The following is a 21,390-nucleotide window of genomic DNA, read 5'->3' as shown; positions in this document are numbered from 1 at the left end:
CGGAAACAGAATTGATTAGTTCATCTCTCAAGTCTTCGGGTTTGAGTCATTCGTTTATCACGTGACAGCCCCATAAGCTTAACCTATGCAGTCTGAGCCGGAAAGAGAATTGATTAGTTCATTCCTCAAGTCTTTCGAGTCGTTCGTACTTTTGTCATGTGACCACTTACCGGCTCAGTACCTCAGTCAAATACTAACATAAAATTCCATTTGTTGTATGTTGGATCATATTTAGAAATTATCATAAAATTATCAAAAATATCTAAAACTCATTTTCTTATAAATAAAAAAGGTCTGTCAATTTCTGTCACTATGATTTTGTTACTGTTTCTTGAGGATCTGTGGTGTGTTATTTTATAAATAAATAATCCCGTTACAAATAAATTATTGATTAATTTGTCCTTTGTTTACTTTACTGATAGAGAAAGACAATAAAACACTAGGCTACATAATAAAATAATCCAAGCCTACAATTACAAAGTACTTATAGTTAATAATCGTACACTATTCTATAGCAGTGTTCATTTTTACTCCAATTTTGCGTTTCCTGGTAGGGGAGACTGAGGACGGTTGCAACACTTTTTGCATTCCCCTCATTTACTCAGAGACTGTTTGGACTACACCAGCCAAATTTGTATACTATAAACTTACATCTGTCTGCTAATTACCCATAGTACTTGTAGTTAATTATATTTTACATATCCTGCACAATATTAATTTGAACTGAAGAAGTCAGATGTTGCAACCGTCCCCAACATTGGGGACGGTTGCAACACATATAAGGGACGGTTGCAACATGTTAAACATATATTAAATTTCAATAATTAACCTTTGCTTTTTCTCTGAACTTGCAAAGTACTGTGTAAATCTACAATTATACAATAATATTAAAGTAGATTTTTATTCATATTGAAAGTTCTGTATTTTTATGTCACACGGGATTTTTTAAAAATGCATTTATTGTCCAAACATGGATCTGCTTTAAAACAAGTCAAAAAATATTGAATACAAAGTGAATTTAAAGTCACCCCAACAATTCTACCGGCTCTCAGGATAAATCTGCCAGTTACTAGAACAATTATAATATAATTCTTACTAATTAACAATATTTAAACATACATTTATTGTACAATATTGAGAATATCAAATACAACCCAAATAAAGTTGCACAGATATTCCTAAACAGTGGCTAATCACCCCTCATATAAAGTACCCCACATCTATACTGACTAACAGTAGAAATCTGCCAGTTAGCAGAACAATTTTGGGAACTGGCTTCCAGTGAACCTTTCTACAAACAACAAGAACAAAATAATTCAACTCTTTTAGTCAGATTCACAGTTGTGGGTATGGAGTTACCAAGTGCATTGATTGTACAAGCTAGTGTGACAAGTGTGCCTCTTTCTGCTGAGGTAGCTGCACCAACTTGCCTGTCACCACGTCTTGCCACAACCCTGTCGGGAGTTTGAACAGTTGTTATCCCAGTTTCATCCATGTTCCATATGTTTTGTGACTGAAACTTGTGTTTGTCCAAAACCTGGCTTAAATTGTTAAAAGAAATTGTAAACATTTGTTTCATTAAAACTGGTTGCCCTCGAAAGGCTTGTAGCTCGAGGACGTCTTATTGAGAGAGTTGGGTGCCGTTTTAAAAAACCATTAAACCAGTCAACACCAGCCATACAGGCCTCATTCCACTGTGAGGGAAAGTTGCACGTATAGTGAGAGGCGAGTTGAAAATGCAAGCCTATGAACCTGAAATAAAATGTTATAAAATGTAAATAGTTTTTATTATCTTTCACTTTTTACCGATATTACCCTAACCCTCTCACCCTCTTACTCTCTTTATACATTTCTGTTAATTTCTCTTACCTCTTTAGGACTTAACCCATAATCTAAGTCTGCTGCCCTTTGTAAATACTGTTTTAGACTCCTCTCTTGGTCTTCTGAGAAGACTCTTCTGATGGTCCAGTACCCTGCACGTGGTAACTTATCTGATCCCTCACTTGCAAGCTTCTCTCTTTTCTTATGGAATCGAAATAAGGTGGTATGACAGATGGAAAAGTCCTTGGCGACTGCCCTGACTGTCCTGCCCTCATTCCTAATTACGTTTGAAGCTTGTTCCAAAATTTCGAGGGGAACCCCTCTGTTAGTAACTCTCTTCCTCACTCTTGGCATACTGGAATAAACAGATTATTTCTATTTTTAAATCCATAAACTACAGTTAAGCTGTATAGCAGAATACTTCGGACTTAAACTGAAAAAAATGTGCTGATTCTGAACTAAAAATCCATCCATCCATCCATCCATTGTCTCCCGCTTATCCGAGGTCGGGTCGCGGGGGCAGCAGCTTGAGCAGAGATGCCCAGACTTCCCTCTCCCCGGCCACTTCTTCTAGCTCTTCCGGGAGAATCCAAGGCGTTCCCAGGCCAGTCGAGAGACATAGTCCCTCCAGCGTGTCCTGGGTCTTCCCCGGGGCCTCCTCCCGGTTGGATGTGCCCGGAACACCTCACCAGGGAGGCGTCCAGGAGGCATCCTGATCAGATGCCCGAGCCACCTCATCTGACTCCTCTCGATGCGGAGGAGCAGCGGCTCTACTCTGAGCCCCTCCCGGATGACTGAGCTTCTCACCCTATCTTTAAGGGAAAGCCCAGACACCCTGCGGAGGAAACTCATTTCAGCCGCTTGTATTCGCGATCTCGTTCTTTCGGTCACTACCCATAGCTCATGACCATAGGTGAGGGTAGGAACATAGATCGACTGGTAAATTGAGAGCTTCGCCTTGCGGCTCAGCTCCTTTTTCACCACGACAGACCGATGCAACGCCCGCATTACTGCGGATGCCGCACCGATCCGCCTGTCGATCTCACGCTCCATTCTTCCCTCACTCGTGAACAAGACCCCGAGATACTTGAACTCCTCCACTTGGGGCAGGATCTCGCTACCAATCCTGAGAGGGCACTCCACCCTTTTCCGGTTGAGGACCATGGTCTCGGATTTGGAGGTGCTGATTCTCATCCCAGCCGCTTCACACTCAGCTGCGAACCGATCCAGAGAGAGCTGAAGATCACGGCCTGATGAAGCAAACAGGACAACATCATCTGCAAAAAGCAGTGACCCAATCCTGAGCCCACCAAACTGGACCCCCTCAACACCCTGGCTGCGCCTAGAAATTTTGTCCATAAAAGTTATGAACAGAATCGGTGACAAAGGGCAGCCCTGGCGGAGTCCAACTCTCACTGGAAACGGGTTCGACTTACTGCCGGCAATGCGGACCAAGCTCTGGCACTGATCGTACAGGGACTGAACAGCCCTTATCAGGGGGGCCGGTACCCCATACTCTCGGAGTACCCCCCACAGGATTCCCCGAGGGACATGGTCGAATGCCTTTTCTAAGTCCACAAAACACATGTAGACTGGTTGGGCAAACTCCCATGCACCCTCCAGGACCCTGCTAAGGGTAAAGAGCTGGTCCACTGTTCCGCGACCAGGACGAAAACCACACTGTTCCTCCTGAATCCGAGGCTCGACTATCCGACGGACCCTCCTCTCCAGGACCCCTGAATAGACTTTTCCAGGGAGGCTGAGGAGTGTGATCCCTCTGTAGTTGGAACACACCCTCCGATCCCCCTTCTTAAAGAGGGGGACCACCACCCCGGTCTGACAATCCAGAGGCACTGTCCCTGATGTCCATGCGATGTTGCAGAGGCGTGTCAGCCAAGACAGTCCTACAACATCCAGAGCCTTGAGGAACTCCGGGCGTATCTCATCCACCCCCGGGGCCCTGCCACCAAGGAGTTTTTTGACCACCTCGGTGACCTCAGTCCCAGAGATGGGGGAGCCCACCTCTGAGTCCCCAGGCTCTGCTTCCTCATTGGAAGGCATGTTAATGGGATTGAGGAGGTCTTCGAAGTATTCCCCCCACCGACCCACAACGTCCCGAGTCGAGGTCAGCAGCACACCATCCCCACGATATATAGTGTTGACACTGCACTGCTTCCCCTTCCTGAGACGCCGGATGGTGGACCAGAATCTCCTCGAAGCCATCCGAAAGTCATTCTCCATGGCCTCCCCAAACTCCTCCCACGCCCGAGTTTTTGCCTCAGCAACCACCAAAGCCGCATTCCGCTTGGCCTGCCGGTACCTATCAGCTGCCTCCGGGGTCCCACAGGACAAAAGGGTCCTGTAGGACTCCTTCTTCAGCTTGACGGCATCCTTCACCGCCGGTGTCCACCAGCGGGTTCGGGGATTGCCGCCACGACAGGCACCGACCACCTTACGGCCACAGCTCCGGTCAGCTGCCTCAACAATAGAGGCACGGAACATGGCCCATTCGGACTCAATGTCCCCCACCTCCCCCGGGATGTTGTCGAAGTTCTGCCGGAGGTGGGAGTTGAAGCTACTTCTGACAGGGGGCTCTGCCAGACGTTCCCAGCAGACCCTCACAACACGTTTGGGCCTACCACGCCTGACCGGCATCCTCCCCCACCATTGAAGCCAACTCACCACCAGGTGGTGATCAGTTGACAGCTCCGCCCCTCTCTTCACCCGAGTGTCCAAGACATGTGGCCGCAAGTCCGACGACACGACCACAAAGTCGATCATCGAACTGAGGCCTAGGGTGTCCTGGTGCCAAGTGCACATATGAACACCCCTATGCTTGAACATGGTGTTCGTTATGGACAATCCGTGACGAGCACAGAAGTCCAATAACAAAACACCGCTCGGGTTCAGATCAGGGGGGCCATTCCTCCCAATCACGCCCTTCCAGGTCTCACTGTCATTGCCCATGTGAGCATTGAAGTCTCCCAGCAGAACGAGGGAGTCCCCAGAAGGTATGCCCTCTAGCACCCCCTCCAGGGACTCCAAAAAGGGTGGGTACTCCGAACTGCTGTTCAGTGCATACGCACAAACAACAGTTAGGACCCGTCCCCCCACCCGAAGGCGAAGGGAGGCTACCCTCTCGTCCACCGGGGTAAACCCCAATGTACAGGCTCCAAGTTGGGGGGCAATAAGTATACCCACACCTGCTCGGCGCCTCTCACCGGGGGCAACTCCAGAGTGGTAGAGAGTCCAGCCCCTCTCAAGGAGATTGGTTCCAGAGTCCAAGCTGTGCGTCGAGGTGAGCCCGACTATATCTAGCCGGAACCTCTCAACTTCGCGCACTAGCTCAGTCTCCTTCCCCTTCAGAGAGGTGACATTCCACGTCCCAAGAGCCAGTTTCTGTAGCCGAGGATCGGACCGCCAAGGTCCCCGCCTTCGGCCACCACCCAACTCACACTGCACCCGACCTCCTTGGCCCCTCCCATAGGTGGTGAGCCCATGGGAAGGGGGACCCACGTTGCCTCTTCGGGCTGTGCCCGGCCGAGCCCCATGGGTGCAGGCCCGGCCACCAGGCGCTCGCCATCGAGCCCCACCTCCAGGCCTGGCTCCAGAGTGGGTCCCCGGTGACCCGCGTCCGGGCAAGGGAAAACGCCGTCCAAAATGGTTTTTCTTCATAGGAGGTTTGTTTAACCGCTCTTTGTCTCATCCCTCACCTAGGACCAGTTTGCCTTGGGTGGCCCTACCAGGGGCATAAAGCCCCGGACAACAGAGCTCCTAGGATCATTGGGACACGCAAACCCCTCCACCACGATAAGGTGACGGTTAAAGGAGGGGTGAACTAAAAATGTTAAAAAGTAATGATATGTAGTCTATTTTAATATGGCTGGTTGGCTTGGGGACGGTTGCAACAAGTTGTTGCAACCGTCCCTGACCTGCCAGCCATGACAGAACACCATGTGCTAGCTATTCAAAGAGTCAGGGAAACATGCTAACAATACTTTTTAAAAGTCAACACCACAATGATTTGAACTAGATATGTTTTGATTAATTAAAATAAAAGCTATGGACAGTAAGTCAAAAAAACAACTTGGAAAAAAAATTACTTTCATACCTTCAAAACAGTTATTTTTCAATAAATGCAGCAGCAGATGATGAAACTGTATAGTTTCTCTCTGGTGGAGAGAGGGCCTAACTGAGCATGTACAGTATGAGTATCATCACTCTAGCATGTTTCTAATTGGAGAAATAAGACTTGTTGCAACCGTCCCTTGTTGCAACCGTCCCCAGTCTCCCCTATAATAATTGTTTTTCCTGTGCAGACTTAACATATTGATCTAATATTTGTATAAAAAGATTGGTCAAAAAGGACATAATGACAAAGTAAAAGCAAATAACATTTTTGAATTTGAATGAATAAGGTTAGTTTAAAATATTAAGGTTATGATAAGTTAAACTTCAAGTTGTAACCCAAAATGAAATAAAAACTGGAGAGTTAAAGTCATTTACAATCCAACATACAACAAATGGAATTTTACGTTAGTATTTGACTGAGGTACTGAGCCGGTAAGTGGTCACGTGACAAAAGAACGAACGACTCGAGGAATGAACTAATCAATTCTCTTTCCGGCTCAGACTGCCTTGGTTAGCTAATTGGGCTGTCACGTGATGAACGAACGACTCAAACCCGAAAACTTGTCAGATAAGAGCGAATCACAGACTAAAGACCCAGGTAAACAATGAATTAATATTTTCTGTTTCTTATAGCATTATAGTTTTGTCTTGTTTGTAGTGTGATCAACATTTGTGTAAGCAGTAGATGTGTTAGGGAGGTAACAGGTAACATTTTAATTATATTTTGCTAAAATGAACGAAATGACTCGAAAAAGGATTCGTTCATTTTGCTGAACGAGACTCAAAGGTCCGAGTCGGTAAAATGATCCGAACTTCCCATCACTATTGGTGGCAGCCTCCATGGCGGACGATGATTCCCCAACAGGACGCATGGCTCCATGGGAGATGGAGTCCTCCACAGCCTGGTTGGGGGCTCGGATGGCCGCCAGGGTGAGCTGCATGGACTTGGCCCCACCCAGAAATGCAAATAGGCCCAGGTGATCAAGCACCTGGAATACTTCCGGGTGGGACATAAAAAAAGGCCAGCCACCACCACTCGAGAGAGCCAGGAGGAGGAGTGGTGGTAAGTGGTGGTAAATGGTGGTAAAGGGAGGTAAAGGGAGAGAGTGTGTGTTTGTTGTGCTATATATATATATATATATATATATATATATATATATATATATATATATATATATATACATACACAGGTACTTGTCGACTTACGACCGCGATTGGTTCCGACTGACTGACTGGTTTTAAGTTGATCTGGACGTAAGTCGGCCTATGTTAATTTAAGGTAAGAATATTAGACTGGGTAATAATATTGTAATCATCTTAAAGTAATATTTTATCAACATTTTCTTACTTTCTAAGACAAACACAGCATACTACAGTACAATTTGTTTAATATGTGGAAAACGTACAAAACAAGAAATACTGTACTGTACATTTAATTCCTGGCACCACTGGTGCTTGGCTGCGGGTTGTCGATATCGCCTTCATCAGATCAGGCGAGGCTGCGGACGGGGTGATGGGAGGAGTTGCTCTTTTCATAAACATAGTGAGCTTCGTCTGAATTGTTTGTTTTTTTTTTCTCTTCTTAAATTTCGCAATAAGGACGAAATGTGTTGCGTGCCATCCGTTCAATCCTCGCAAATCGTTCAATATTTGGGTCCATTTTTTCAAAATGAGCGAGGAGTTTATTCAGTAGAGATAAATCTTCTGACAATCCCTTTGTGGTGAACATTCTTTGTGGCACCTCCTCCTCTTCGTCTTACTCCAATTCTCTTGTTTCTTCTTCCGCCACTCTTTCTTCTTCCAATTCTATCAGCTCTTCATTTGTAAGTTCACCTGATTCCCGGTCTAGCAACTCCTCGACATCTTCCATTTCACATTCCAATGAAAGGTCTTTTGACAGTTTCACTATTTCTTCACCAATCTCATCAAGTTCTTGTTCACTGTTAAATCCAGCAAAAGTATTTACATAACGCTTAACACACTTCTTCCATACGCCATTCATACACTGTGAGTCGACATTTCTTGCGGGGAGGGCTTCTGTTTTCTCTGATCTGAGTTCACCTCTGTTATAGCGCGTCTTTATTTGAAAAGAGCAGTGTCATATCGGGGCGAGTGTGAACGCTAACTTTGACAAGCACTATAAATTTACAGCGGTTGTTACAGACGTAAATCAAATGTATGTTTTTATTGTATAATATTAACAATAACGGCAGCTCTCTACTCAAAGCGGTAAACTCGAGAAGCTGCTAGCATCGAACCCAGAAGCTCTTGATTGGGAGTCAGCAGTTGTGTGTGGGAACTGTTAACATTTGAATGTGATGATTGTATATAAAACTTGTGCACGAACGAGACTGGGATAACTGTGCATGTGGATGTGAGTGGTGTGTGTGACTGAGAATGACTGGTGTGAAGCCTGAAGTCCAAATATCAAATAAACACTTTCACAAGTACAAGTATAACAGAACAAGTGCGCTTTTATTCAAGAAGAAAAAAGAAAGCAGGTTGCGGTAAGCAGTTGATGCGACTGCTTGCGTAGTGCAATCCTAAGAACTGCCCAATCAAGAGCTTCTGGGTTTGATGCTGGCAGCTTCTCAAGTTTGCCGTTTTGAGTAGAAAGCTGCTATTAGTGTTAATATTATAGGGTTATATGTTAGGGTTATATTATTATCAAAAATTGCCAAAACAACAAGACACAAACACACGTGGGGCAACACTGCTGCGTATATTTTTACTGCTGCGTAGCGAGACTTGAGAGTGCGGGAAACTGGCGCTGCCAACAGCTGGCGGGGGAAACAGTCAAACGCGTCGTAAAGTCGAACAGTCGTAACTTGCATAGGTCGTATGTCGACGAGTACCTGATATATATATCTATCTATCCGGCATCGTAGCTTTATTGCTGACGCAATAGTGTAGGCTTCAAATCATTTGGATGATATCCTTGGAAAGGAAAAAAATCTACGATATAAAAGCCTTACATTGCACAGACTAACAAGCCATAAAATTAAATAAGGTCTGAGATTGGCAATGATTGGTTTCTAATTAAGCAATTGGGTTGGAATGAAAACCTGTAGCCACTGTGGCTCACCAGGACCGACATTGCCTACCCCTGTTTTACATGCATAGCATTCTTTACGGTAAACACTAGTGGTCAGGGTGGCGTCATTATTTCTTTTGTTGTGGATGTCCAGGAAGCTGATGTGTTGGATTGGATTGCAGGGAATATTGTGTTGATGTGATTGTAGAACTCATTCAGTTTGTCATTTTTTTAGTATGACGAATGTGTTGTCTACATAACGTATCCAGATTTTGGGTGCGAACTGGGATAGAGCCATGTTTTCAAATCGCTGCATTACCAGTTCCGCTAGAAGTCCTGATAACGGCGATCCCATTGGCATGCCTTCTTTCTGAGTGTAGTATTTACCGTTGAAATGAATAGTATATATATTATAGTAGAGTTGGTGTAATGGTATTGAATCCTCCTATAGTCTTCTGCTTCTCTTTAGCAAGATTTTTGACTTGGTTATGAGTTCCTCTTTTAAAAGTATTCACTTTATTTTGGAACTTTAGTGAGAGAAGGTGCAAATCTTCCCAGATAAATAAATAAAAACACCTGAATGTATTTTAACCCCGCAGTTACAAAAGGAATTTGTTTTTTTGTTTTATTTTTCATTCATTTTCACCAACATATTGAATATTTTTTGTTTTTGGTTTGACTTTATGTAATGTTAAATTTGTTGATCATTGAGAGGAAATTAGTTACCCTAGGTTCTTGTCTATAATCCGGACTCATGTATAAGCCGGAGACCAAAAATCATACGAATTTTTAAAATAAAATCGTATCATAGATAAGCCGGACTCCTGGATAAGCCGAACGTACTATAACGTATAACTAATAGAAGGGAGGGAGGTCAGTGGTCTCACTCGCACCCATTTAATTTTTTTAAGGGGGGAGAGAGTGTGAGATATTGGCGTCCCTCTCACTCCCCGCATGGCGCGGTTGGAGCGGCCGGAGCGCGTTTTCTGTTCTGGGCGTCGCCGAGTCAACACGCGCGTAGCTGTCATTTAAATTGGGATTTTATATGTAAGCATATTTAAATATATATCGCGGATTTTTTGGTGGTTCGCGGATTTCTGCGGACAATGGGTCTTTTAATTTCTGGTACATGCTTCCTCAGTTGGTTTGCCCAGTTGATTTCATACAAGGGACTTTATTGGCAGATGGCTGAGAAGCTAGATTGCTTACTTTTCTCTCACTCTTGCGCTGACTATCTGTGATCCTGACGTATGGGGATTGAGCAGGGGGGCTGTTTGCACACCTAGACGATACGGACGCTCGTCTAAAAATGCTGAAAGATTATCTTCACGTTGCTATCTTTTGTAAAGCTGATTCCTGAGAAGACATGCTGCACAGTGCTTCGCATACTTAAAAGCTCGAAGGGCACGTATTGATTTTTGACTGAAAGACAAACTCTCTCTCTCTCTCTCTCTTCCTTCCTGCTCCTGACGGAGGGGGTGTGAGCTGCCGCCTTCAACAGCTTTGTGCCGCGGTGCTTCGCATACCTAAAAGCCAAACGGCACCATTGATTTGTTTGCTAGAGATTGTTTTCTCTATCTATGTGACATTCTGTGCTCCTGACACACACACCTTTGAAGAGGAAGATATGTTTGCACTCTTAATTGTGAGACAGAACTGTCATCTCTGTCTTGTCATGGAGCACAGTTCAAACTTTTGAAAAAGAGACAAATGTTTGTTTGCAGTGTTTGAATAACGTTCCTGTCTCTCTACAACCTCCTGTGTTTCTGCGCAAATCTGTGACCCAAGCATGACAATATAAAAATAACCATATAAACATATGGTTTCTACTTCGCAGATTTTCTTATTTCGCGGGTGGCTCTGGAACGCAACCCCCACGATGGAGGAGGGATTACTGTATAACCCGGATTTATGTATAAACCGATATTCTATTTTTTCATTTTCACAACTTTTTTCCTTAGATAAGCCGCGGCTTATAGACAAGAACTTAGGGTAGTTTTTCTTTATGTGTATGTTGTGTGTATGTGTCAAGACTGGATGATTTCCAATGCACAGAGTGTTGTGTGCTTGTATGCAAATAATACTGTTTATTTCTAATGTTGACTAATTTTGTAGATTTCAGAAAAGAACTTGTTTAGAAATCAGTTATTATATACATGTCATGCTTTCATAATGACATTTACTTAATTATGTTTAGCTATTCAGTAATTTTTTTTTGTTCATTTGTTTCATTTCAGCTTTTATCTGCCAAGGTTAAAACTAAAAAGTTGGAAAATAGTCTAACACAGGAGAGGAACATCAACTCAGGCAGGCAAAATTTGATATATGAAATCCATAAAGAAATGGCTGAAATGAAAAAAAAATATGAAAAAAAGGTGGGTGTGTTTTTAGAGAGAGAAAATAGTTCATATTTTCATATCATTGAGAGGAAATTGGTTAGTTTTTCTTCATGTGTACGTTGTGTGTATGTGTCAAGACTGGATGATTTCCAATGCACAGAGTGTTGTGTGCTTGTATGCAAATAATACTGTTTATTTCTAATGTTGACTAATTTTGTAGATTTCAGAAAAGAACTTGTTTAGAAATCAGTTATTTTATACATGTCATGCTTTCATAATGACATTTACTTAATTACGTTTAGCTATTCAGTAATTTTTTTTTTTGTTCGTTTCATTTCAGCTTGTATCTGCCAAGGTTAAAACTACAAAGTTGGAAAATAGTATAACACGGGAGAGGAACATCCACTCAGGCAGGCAAAGGTTATTATTTAAAATCAAAAAAGAAATGGCTGAAATGAAAAACGAATATGAAAAAAAGGTGGGTGTGTTTTTAGAGAGAGAAAATAGTTCATATTTTCATATCATTGAGAGGAAATTAGTTAGTTTTTCTTTATGTGTACGTTGTGTGTATGTGTCAAGACTGGATGATTACCAATGCACAGAGTGTTGTGTGCTTGTATGCAAATAATACTGTTTATTTCTAATGTTGACTAATTTTGTAGATTTCAGAAAATAACTTGTTTAGAAATCACAAAGTTATTATATACATGTCATGCTTTCATAATGACATTTACTTAATTATGTTTAGCTATTCAGTAATTTTTTTTTTGTTCATTTGTTTCATTTCAGCTTGAATCTGCCAAGGTTAAAACTACAAAGTTGGAAAATAGTCTAACACAGGAGAGGAACATCAACTCAGGCATGCAAACATTGATATTTAAAATCAAAAAAGAAATGGCTGAAATGAAAAACAAATATGAAAAAAAGGTGGGTGTGTTTTTAGAGAGAGAAAATAGTTCATATTTTCATATCATTGAGAGGAAATTAGTTAGTTTTTCTTTATGTGTACGTTGTGTGTATGTGTCAAGACTGGATGATTTCCAATGCACAGAGTGTTGTGTGCTTGTATGCAAATAATAGTTTATTTCTAATGTTGACTAATTTTGTAGATTTCAGAAAAGAACTTGTTTAGAAATCACAAAGTTATTATATACATGTCATGCTTTCATAATGACATTTACTTAATTATGTTTAGCTATTCAGTAATTTTTTTTTTTTTTTGTTCATTTGTTTCATTTCAGCTTGAATCTGCCAAGGTTAAAACTACAAAGTGGAAAAATAGTCTAACACAGGAGAAGAAGATCAACTCAGGCATGAAAAGGTTGATTTTTAAAATCCAAAAAGAAATGACTGAAATGAAAATAAAATATGAAAAAAAGGTGGGTGTGTTTTTTAGAGAGAGAAAATAGTTCATATTTTCATATCATTAGGAGGAAATTAGTTAGTTTTTCTTTGTGTACGTTGTGTGTATGTGTCAAGACTGGATGATTTCCAATGCACAGAGTGTTGTGTGCTTGTATGCAAATAATACTGTTTATTTCTAATGTTGACTAATTTTGTAGATTTCAGAAAAGAACTTGTTTAGAAATCACAAAGTTATTATATACATGTCATGCTTTCATAATGACATTTACTTAATTATGTTTAGCTATTCAGTAATTTTTTTTTTGTTCATTTGTTTCATTTCAGCTTGTATCTGCCAAGGTTAAAACTACAAAGTGGAAAAATAGTCTAACACAGGAGAAGAAGATCAACTCAGGCAGGCGAAGGTTGATACTTAAAATCCAAAAAGAAATGGCTGAAATGAAAAAAAGACATCAAGATAAGGTGGGTGTGTTTTTAGAGAGAGAAAATAGTTCATATTTTCATATTTTTTCTTTTAATTAGATCAGATTAGAGAGAGATTAGAAAAGAACATTAGTTTCACTGTCGGAATTATTTGTAATACTTAGATTTTATTACTTCCCATGGGCTCACCACCTATGGGAGGGGCCAAGGAGGTCGGGTGCAGTGTGAGTTGGGTGGTGGCCGAAGGTGGGGACCTTGGCGGTCCGATCCTCGGCTACAGAAGCTGGCTCTTGGGACGTGGAATGTCACCTCTCTGAAGGGGAAGGAGCCTGAGCTAGTGCGCGAGGTCGAGAGGTTCCGGCTAGATATAGTCGGACTCACCTCGACACACAGCTTGGACTCTGCAACCAATCTCCTTCAGAGGGGCTGGACTCTCTACCACTCTGGAGTTGCCCCCGGTGAGAGGCGCCAAGCGGGTGTGGGTATACTTATTGCTCCCCCGACTTGGAGCCTGTTCATTGGGGTTTACCCTGGTGGATGAGAGGATAGCCTCCCTCTGCCTTCGGGTGGGGGGACGGGTCCTAACTGTTTGTGCGTATGCACCGAACAGCAGTTCAGAGTACCCACCCTTTTTGGAGTCCCTGGAGGGGGTGCTAGAGGGCATACCTTCTGGGGACTCCCTCATACTGCATGAGTGGGCAATGACCGTGAGACCTGGAAGGGCGTGATTGGGAGGAATGGCCCCCCCAATCTGAACCCGAGTGGTGTTTTGTTATTGGACTTCTGTGCTTGTCACGGATGGTTCATAACGAACACCATGTTCAAGCCTATAGTTGTTAATATGAGCACTTGGCACCAGAACACCTTAGGCCTCCGTTCGATGATCGTCTTTGTGGTCGTGTCATCGTACTTGCGGCCACATGTCTTGGACACTCGGGTGAAGAGAGGTGCGGAGCTGTCAACTGATCACCACCTGATGGTGAGTTGGCTTCGATGGTGGGGGAGGATGCCGATTAGGCCTGGTAGGCCCAAACGTGTTGTGAGGGTCTGCTGGGAATGTCTGGCAGAGCCCCCTGTCAGAAGCAGCTTCAACTCCCACCTCCGGCAGAACTTCGACCATGTCCCGAGGGAGGTGGGGGACATTGAGTCCGAATGGGCCATGTTCCGTGCCTCTATTGTTGAGGCGGCTGACCGGAGCTGTGGCCGTAAGGTGGTCGGTGCCTGTCGTGGCGGCAATCCCCGAACCCGTTGGTGGACACCGGCGGTGAGGGATGCTGTCAAGCTGAAGGAGTCCTACCGGTCCCTTTTGTCCTGTGGGACTCTGGAGGCAGCTAATAGGTACCGTCAGGCCAAGCGGAATGCGGCTTGGGTGGTTGCTGAGGCTAAACTCGGGCATGGGAGGAGTTTGGGGAGGCCATGGAGAATGACTTTCGGATGGCTTTGAGGAGATTCTGGTCCGGCGTCTCAGGAGGGGGAAGCAGTGCAGTGTCAACACTGTATATGGTGGGGATGGTGCGCTGCTGACCTCGACTTGGGACGTTGTGGGTCGGTGGGGGGAGTACTTCGAAGACCTCCTCAATCCCACTAACATGCCTTCTAATGAGGAAGCAGAGCCTGGGGACTCAGAGGTGGGCTCCCCCATCTCTGAGACTGAGGTCACCGAGGTGGTCAAAAAACTCCTTGGTGGCAGGGCTCCGGGGGTGGATGAGATATGCCCGGAGTTCCTCAAGGCTCTGGATGTTGTAGGGTTGTCTTGGTTGACACGTCTCTGCAACATCGCATGTACATCAGGGTCAGTGCCTCTGGATTGGCAGACCGGGGTGGTGGTCCCCTTCTTTAAGAAGGGGGACCGGAGGGTGTGTTCCAACTACAAGAGATCACACTCCTCAGACTCCCTGAAAAAGTCTATTCGGGTGTTCTGGATAGGAGGGTCCGTCGGATAGTTGAACCTCTGATTCAGGAGGAACAGTGTGGTTTTCGTCCTGGTCGCGGAACAGTGGACCAGCTCTACACCCTGGAGGGTGCGTGGGAGTTCGCCCAACCAGTCTACATGTGTTTTATGGACTTGGAAAAGGCGTTCGACCATGTCCCTCGGGGAATCCTGTGGGGGGTACTCCGAGAGTATGGGGTATCGGACCCCCTGATAAGGGCTGTTCGGTCCCTGTACAATCGGTGTCAGAGCTTGGTCCGCATTGCCGGCAGTAAGTCGAACCCGTTTCCAGTGAGAGTTGGACTCCCCCAGGGCAGCCCTTTTACACAGATTCTGTTCATAACTTTTATGGACAGAATTTCTAGGCGCAGCCAGGGCGTGGAGGGGGTCCGGTTTGGTGGACTCAGGATTGGGTCATTGCTTTTTGCAGATGATGTTGTCCTGTTTGCTTCATCAGGCAGTGATCTTCAGCTCTCTCTGGATCGGTTCACAGCTGAGTGTGAAGCCGCTGGGATGGGAATCAGCACCTCTAAATCCGAGACCATGGTCCTCAGCCGGAAAAAGGTGGAGTGCCCTCTCGGGGTTGGGAGAGAGATCCTGCCTCAAGTGGAGGAGTTCAAGTATCTCGGGGTCTTGTTCACGAGTGAGGGAAGAATGGAGCGTGAGATCAACAGGGGGATCGGTGCGGCGTCTGCAGTCATGAGGGCTCTGCATCGGTCTGTCGTGGTGAAAAAGGAGTTGAGCCATAAGGCAAAGCTCTCAATTTACCAGTCGATCTATGTTCCTACCCTCACCTATGGTCATGAGCTATGGGTAGTGACCGAAAGAACGAGATCGCGAATACAAGCGGCTGAAATGAGTTTCCTCCGCAGGGTGTCTGGGCTTTCCCTTAAAGAGAGGGTGAGAAGCTCAGTCATCCGGGAGGGGCTCGGAGTAGAGCCGCTGCTCCTCCGCATCGAGAGGAGTCAGATGAGGTGGCTCGGGCATCTGATCAGGATGCCTCCCTGGTGAGGTGTTCCGGGCACGTCCAACCGGGAGGAGGCCCCGGGGAAGACCCAGGACACGCTGGAGGGACTATTTCCCCTGGCTGGCCCGGGAACACCTTGGGATTCTCCTAGAAGAAGTGGTTGGGGAGAGGGAAGTCTGGGCATCTCTGCTCAAGCTGCTGCCCTCGCGACCCGGCCTCGGATAAGCGGATGAGGATGGATGGATGGATGGATGGACATAGTCCCACTGACATCTCGAACAACTAAGAGCAAGGGTAATGTTGATGGTTGTGTCTTTTTAAGGTGATGTTGTTTCCTCTTAAAATAAGTCTTAATTTTGAAAAATTTACCATGAACTCACAAAGCAGACCCGTACAAAGGTACTTCTCAACTGTTAATTCTCTATTTTACTGTTTATTAAAAACAATTAGGTTTTGGGACCTATGGAAAATGATGGAAGTGTGGCTTTAAGCACTGTCCTGTTTGCTATTATGCATTTGTAGTACATTTGTTTATGAAACGATACTAGATATCATTCCAAAATACTATTCTGCATCATATACAGTACAAATGTATTGCTTATTGAAATTTGATTAATTTAATAGCTGAAGTAAAACAATGCTTGATTTCAGCTATAAACCTGCTGATGCCGTAGTACATTTTTAAATGCCTAAATTAGTCAAATTAAGTTAGGTAAAGCAATAAATGGGGAAGAGTAAAGTGGAGCCAGTGGGATGAGCTTTTTTTTTTTTGTTGATAGCCAATAGTTACATTAACAAATAAAAGCCCAATTGGCAACATTTCAGATCAGGCATGTTTATGAACCTTCTCGTCATCTACAGTATGTAGATTTATAGGGTTATCATTTGGTAAAATCTGCCCCATTTAAAACCAATTAATATTCCCACATTCAGGGTAATTTTTTTTTTTTTTTTTTTTTTTTGCAAGCCCTACTGATTTTATGTTATAGACAGTTGCATAGGGATGCTCCAATGAGGATTTTGATGGCTGATACCAATCAACAATTTCATGTTACTTGATCGGCCAAATCCAATAGATACTTTATTAATCCCAAGGGGAAATTCACATACTCCAACAGCAGCACACTGATAAAGAACAGTATTAAATTAAAGAGTGATAACCATGCAAGTATACAGACATATAATAAACTTTGTATAATGTTAACGTTTACCCCCCCGGGTGGATTTGAAGAGTCGCATAGTGTGGGGGAGGAACGATCTCCTCAGTCTGTCAGTGGAGCAGGACATTGACAGCAGTCTGTCACTGAAGCTGCTCCTCTGTCTGGAGATGATACTGTTTAGTGGATGCCGTGAATTCTCCATTATTGACAGGAGCCTGCTCAGTGTCCGTCGCTCTGCCACGGATGATAGAACATCTGCAGCATCTTATTGCAGATGTTGAAGGACGCCAGCCTTCTAAGGAAGTATAGTCGACTCTGTCCTTTCTTACTCGGAGTATCAGTATTGGCAGTCCAGTCCAATTTATCATCCAGCTGCACTCCCAGGTATTTATAGGTTTGCACCTTCTACACAGTGTCACCTATGATGATGATGATGATGATGGAGGGGCCTGGTCCTCCTAAAATCCACCACCAGCCCCTTGGTTTTGCTGGTGTTCAGTTGTAGGTGGTTTGAGTTGCACCATTTAACAAAGTCCTTGATTAGGTTCCTATAATCCTCCTCCTGCCCATTTCTGATGCAGCCCACGATAGCCGTGTCGTCAGCGAAATTTTGCATGTGGCAGGACTCCGAGTTGTATTGGAAGTCCGATGTATATAAGCTGAACAGGACCGGAGAAAGTACAGTCCCCTGTGGTGCTCCTGTGCTGCTGACCACAATGTTAGACCTACAGTTCCCGAGATGCACATACTGAGGTCTGTCTGTAAGAGAGTCCGCGATCCATGCCACCAGGTATGAGTCTACTCCCATCTCTGTCAGCTTGTCCCTAAGGAGCAGAGGTTGGATGGTGTTGAAGGCGCAAGAGAAGTCTAGAAACATAATTCTTACAGCACCACTGCCTCTGTCCAAGTGGGAGAGGGATCGGTGTAGCATGTAGATGATGGCAGCCTCCGCTCCCACCTTCTCCTGGTATGCAAACTGCAGAGGGTCAAGGGCGTTTTTTCGTTATCCCTTTAAAAAACTTTACACTACTCTCCTGCCTAATGAGACATATTGAAGTTATGTCCTATATTAAAGTGTATTTTTATAATTAAACTAACTATTCTTTTATTATTGACAAAATTAAATTGTACAGGCTTATTGTTCAGTGAACATAAAATACTAAACTAAGTAAAATTTCCCTTAAATACATACTTTAACTAATAAAATGTGTACAGAAGTATTTATACAGAATACATATGGCACAAAAGAAATAGAATTACAAGTTGTCATATTTAGTTTGTTTTTCTGTAATGTTTTTAATTAACCCTGGTTTCAAATAGGTACAATAGTTTTGGTAACACTTTACATTAAGAGTCCATAATTACACTGTATTTATACAGGTACTTACATAGTAGTTACAGTGTAACTGAGTTATTACTCCGTACTTACTGTGTAATACAAAGTAACGCTATAGTTAATTACTCAATTGTCAGTTATTCCAAAGTTTATATAATTACAATGTAACAATTTATCACTGATCCAAAAACAAGTGTACTTACATAGTTATGATGTAACTGTACATTCAAAATGTAATACATAGATGTAATTACATACCCTGTTTAACAGATGTTCCGTGGTCTGGGCAAGTGTAATCATGAACACTTAATGTAAAGTGTTACTGTAGTTTTCACAATTTCTCTAACAATATATAGTGTGTGTGTGTGTGTGTGTGTGTGTGTGTGTGTGTGTGTGTGTGTTATATATATAATATATATATAACACAGAGTATATTCTTAGTCAATTGATATTGGCAATGCACTTATGTTTTAATCATTCAAAATCATTAAATGCACTACAGCTTTTTGCTGTTAAAATATACATTTACTATATTTATACAAGTGTTTTTTTTCTCTTCAGTGTATCAACTAGACATTTGTCATTCTTGATGTTTAATTATAAAATATGGATTTCCATTTTAATTATGTAGTACTTGTTTGTTACCAAAATTTGCTGTATGATACACAACTACAAAGAAACACAGTGCAAATCTTTTAAAAAAAACCCTACAACCACGCTGTTAAACATCAAGCTGTTTAAAAAGTCCCTCTCGTGCCACCAAAACTTCTCTGACCTGTCAAAATATGAACTCCACAAGACAAGTGTCCTGTGCTATCTGGCACCAAGACATTAGCAGCAGGTTGTGTATGTTTCAAGTGAAGCATGTGTCTTTTAGCACATCCTACAGATGCGCGATTGGACTAAGATCCTGGAGGATGTGAAGGCCATGTCAACACTTTGAACTGTTTGTCATGTTCCTCAAACAACTCCAAAAATTTTTTTTTTTTTTGCAGTGTGGCAGGGCAAATAAGTGCTTTTAGGGAATGCTGTTACCATGAAGGCATGTGTATATGGTCTGCAATAATATTTAGATAGGTACGTGTCAAACATAAACATGAATGCCTCTACCGGCTTGGCTGCTTCCCATAGTGCAATCTGCAGCCATCTCTTCCCCAGTTAAGACTAACATATACCCAGCTGTTCACATGATCTAAATAAACATTACTCATCAGACCAGGACACCTTCCATTGCTTTTGTCTAGTTCTGACACTCTGATGCCCTTTTTAGGTGCTTTTGGCAGTAGATCGTAGTCAACATGGACACTGTGATCAGACTGCAGTTACGCAGCCCCATATGCAGCAAGCTGCAATGCACTGTGTGTTCTGACACTTCTGTCATTGCCGGTATTGATAAGTGTCATTGCCGGTATTGAAGTTTTTTCAGCGGTTTGTGTTACAGTAGCTCTTATGTGGGCACAAGACCAGATGGTCTAGCCTGCGCTCCCCATGTGCATCAGTGAGCCTTGAGTGCCAATGATCTTGTCAACAGTTCTTCCTTCCTTGGGCCACTTTTGACAGGTAGGGGTGTTCCCAGCATGCAGTGGTTAGTACAAGTCCTGCCATTTTACAGATGCTGCGACTCCGTCGTCTACCCATCACAATTTGGCTCTGGTCAAAGTCGCTTGGATCCTTATGCTTGCCCGTTTTTCCTGCTTCCAACAATCACCTTCAAGAATTGACTGTTCACTTGCTGTCTAATGTCCCACCCCTTGACAGGTGCTATTGTGATGAGACAGTCAATGTTATTCACTTCACCTGTTGGTTGTCCCTCACAGGTATAGTATACAGTACAGTGTACACCATGGTAGTACTGTCAGTGTAAAAGAGGTTTTGTTTAACTTGAAAACAAAGTGTTGACAAATGACAGAAGAAAAAAGTAGGTGTTTAGTGTGAACCATTGAGGTATCACAGTAGAATCAGAGTTGAAAGGTTTTGTCACCAGTTTCTTTATAGTATTTTAGAGCCTCAAAAAGCCTTGTTTTGGAAGATGTCAACTTTTATAGCATTTAGCTGCTTGATTGGGTTTTGTGGAGTTTTGAGAATGGTTCAGGATTGGACTGAATGGTGTTTTGTGTATCTTGTAACCAGTTAATTCTTAATGTGTGAAGACCATTACAAAGAGTTGATTTGCCTTATTAGTTATTTGTGCATACATTTTTCAAGGTTTTGTCCTTATTAATAATGAAACCACAACAGAGTAAAAAAAAAAAAACCTAAAGTGAAATTTGCAATCCTAAAATACCAACCAACAAAGAGTAAATAAGACATGTATTGTCATTCTTGTAGAGATTTTAACCATCCATGATGACCTTTTTCCTTCTTTCCAGTTATTGCATTAAGATGAGGGCAATAGTTGTCTTGTGTTGTCAAATACATTTCTTTTATGGTCATTATAGACCTGTTTTCCAAAATGCTTTAGCGGACAAATTTGAAATTGCTATTAGATCTTTTATTTTTAAGTGTTTAGAGTGTTAACTATTACTTATGAAAATTAGATTTACTGCTTTTTTTATTGTCTAGGACCAAGAGATTGAGAAAATGAAGGAACTAAGTGAACAAAATCAGAAGTTGATAGAAGAGAACGATGTCTACAAGCAGGTTGAGTCTTCTTCTGTTCTTCTTTATTCCATAGCTGGCGTTTGGAAAGGGGGTCGACCTCGTAGCCAATACGCTGCTGTTGGTGCCGCTGGATTCCATGCTCTGTTCACCACACTCTTCCATGCTCGTCGATCGGTTGCGACAGTTCTTGCTTTGATTGTTGTCAGTCGCTGGTTCTTTAGATCGTTCTCTACCTGTTTCAACCATGTCATCTTCGGTGCTTGTTGTTGTATTCTCCAATCAG

General features: G+C 43.1%; 2 protein-coding genes across 7 annotated transcripts in view; both read left to right on the top strand.

The window, feature by feature from the left end:
• Positions 1-21,390, top strand: part of LOC114663811 (carboxy-terminal kinesin 2-like) — a 247,931-nt gene that overhangs the window by 83,116 nt on the left and 143,425 nt on the right. The window lies entirely within an intron of this gene.
• Positions 6,959-21,390, top strand: part of LOC114643269 (chromosome-associated kinesin KIF4-like) — a 36,398-nt gene continuing 21,966 nt past the window's right edge. For 3 of the 6 annotated variants that reach the window (XM_051919720.1, XM_051919722.1, XM_051919718.1), the window contains exons 1-7: positions 7,132-7,231; positions 11,224-11,361; positions 11,666-11,803; positions 12,115-12,252; positions 12,567-12,704; positions 13,015-13,152; positions 21,069-21,146. In XM_051919720.1, the coding sequence (XP_051775680.1) occupies positions 11,329-11,361; positions 11,666-11,803; positions 12,115-12,252; positions 12,567-12,704; positions 13,015-13,152; positions 21,069-21,146 (663 nt within the window). In that variant the 5' untranslated portion in view covers positions 7,132-7,231; positions 11,224-11,328. Of the gene's footprint in view, positions 7,016-7,131; positions 7,232-11,223; positions 11,362-11,665; positions 11,804-12,114; positions 12,253-12,566; positions 12,705-13,014; positions 13,153-21,068; positions 21,147-21,390 lie in introns of those variants that run through there. The other 3 variants (XM_051919719.1, XM_051919724.1, XM_051919723.1) reach the window with 3 other exon arrangements.

This window comes from Erpetoichthys calabaricus, chromosome 16 (genome assembly GCF_900747795.2).
Source record: "Erpetoichthys calabaricus chromosome 16, fErpCal1.3, whole genome shotgun sequence".
In the NCBI taxonomy this organism is placed as follows: Eukaryota; Metazoa; Chordata; class Cladistia; order Polypteriformes; family Polypteridae; genus Erpetoichthys; species Erpetoichthys calabaricus.
This window is presented reverse-complemented; position numbering and strand designations above follow the sequence as displayed.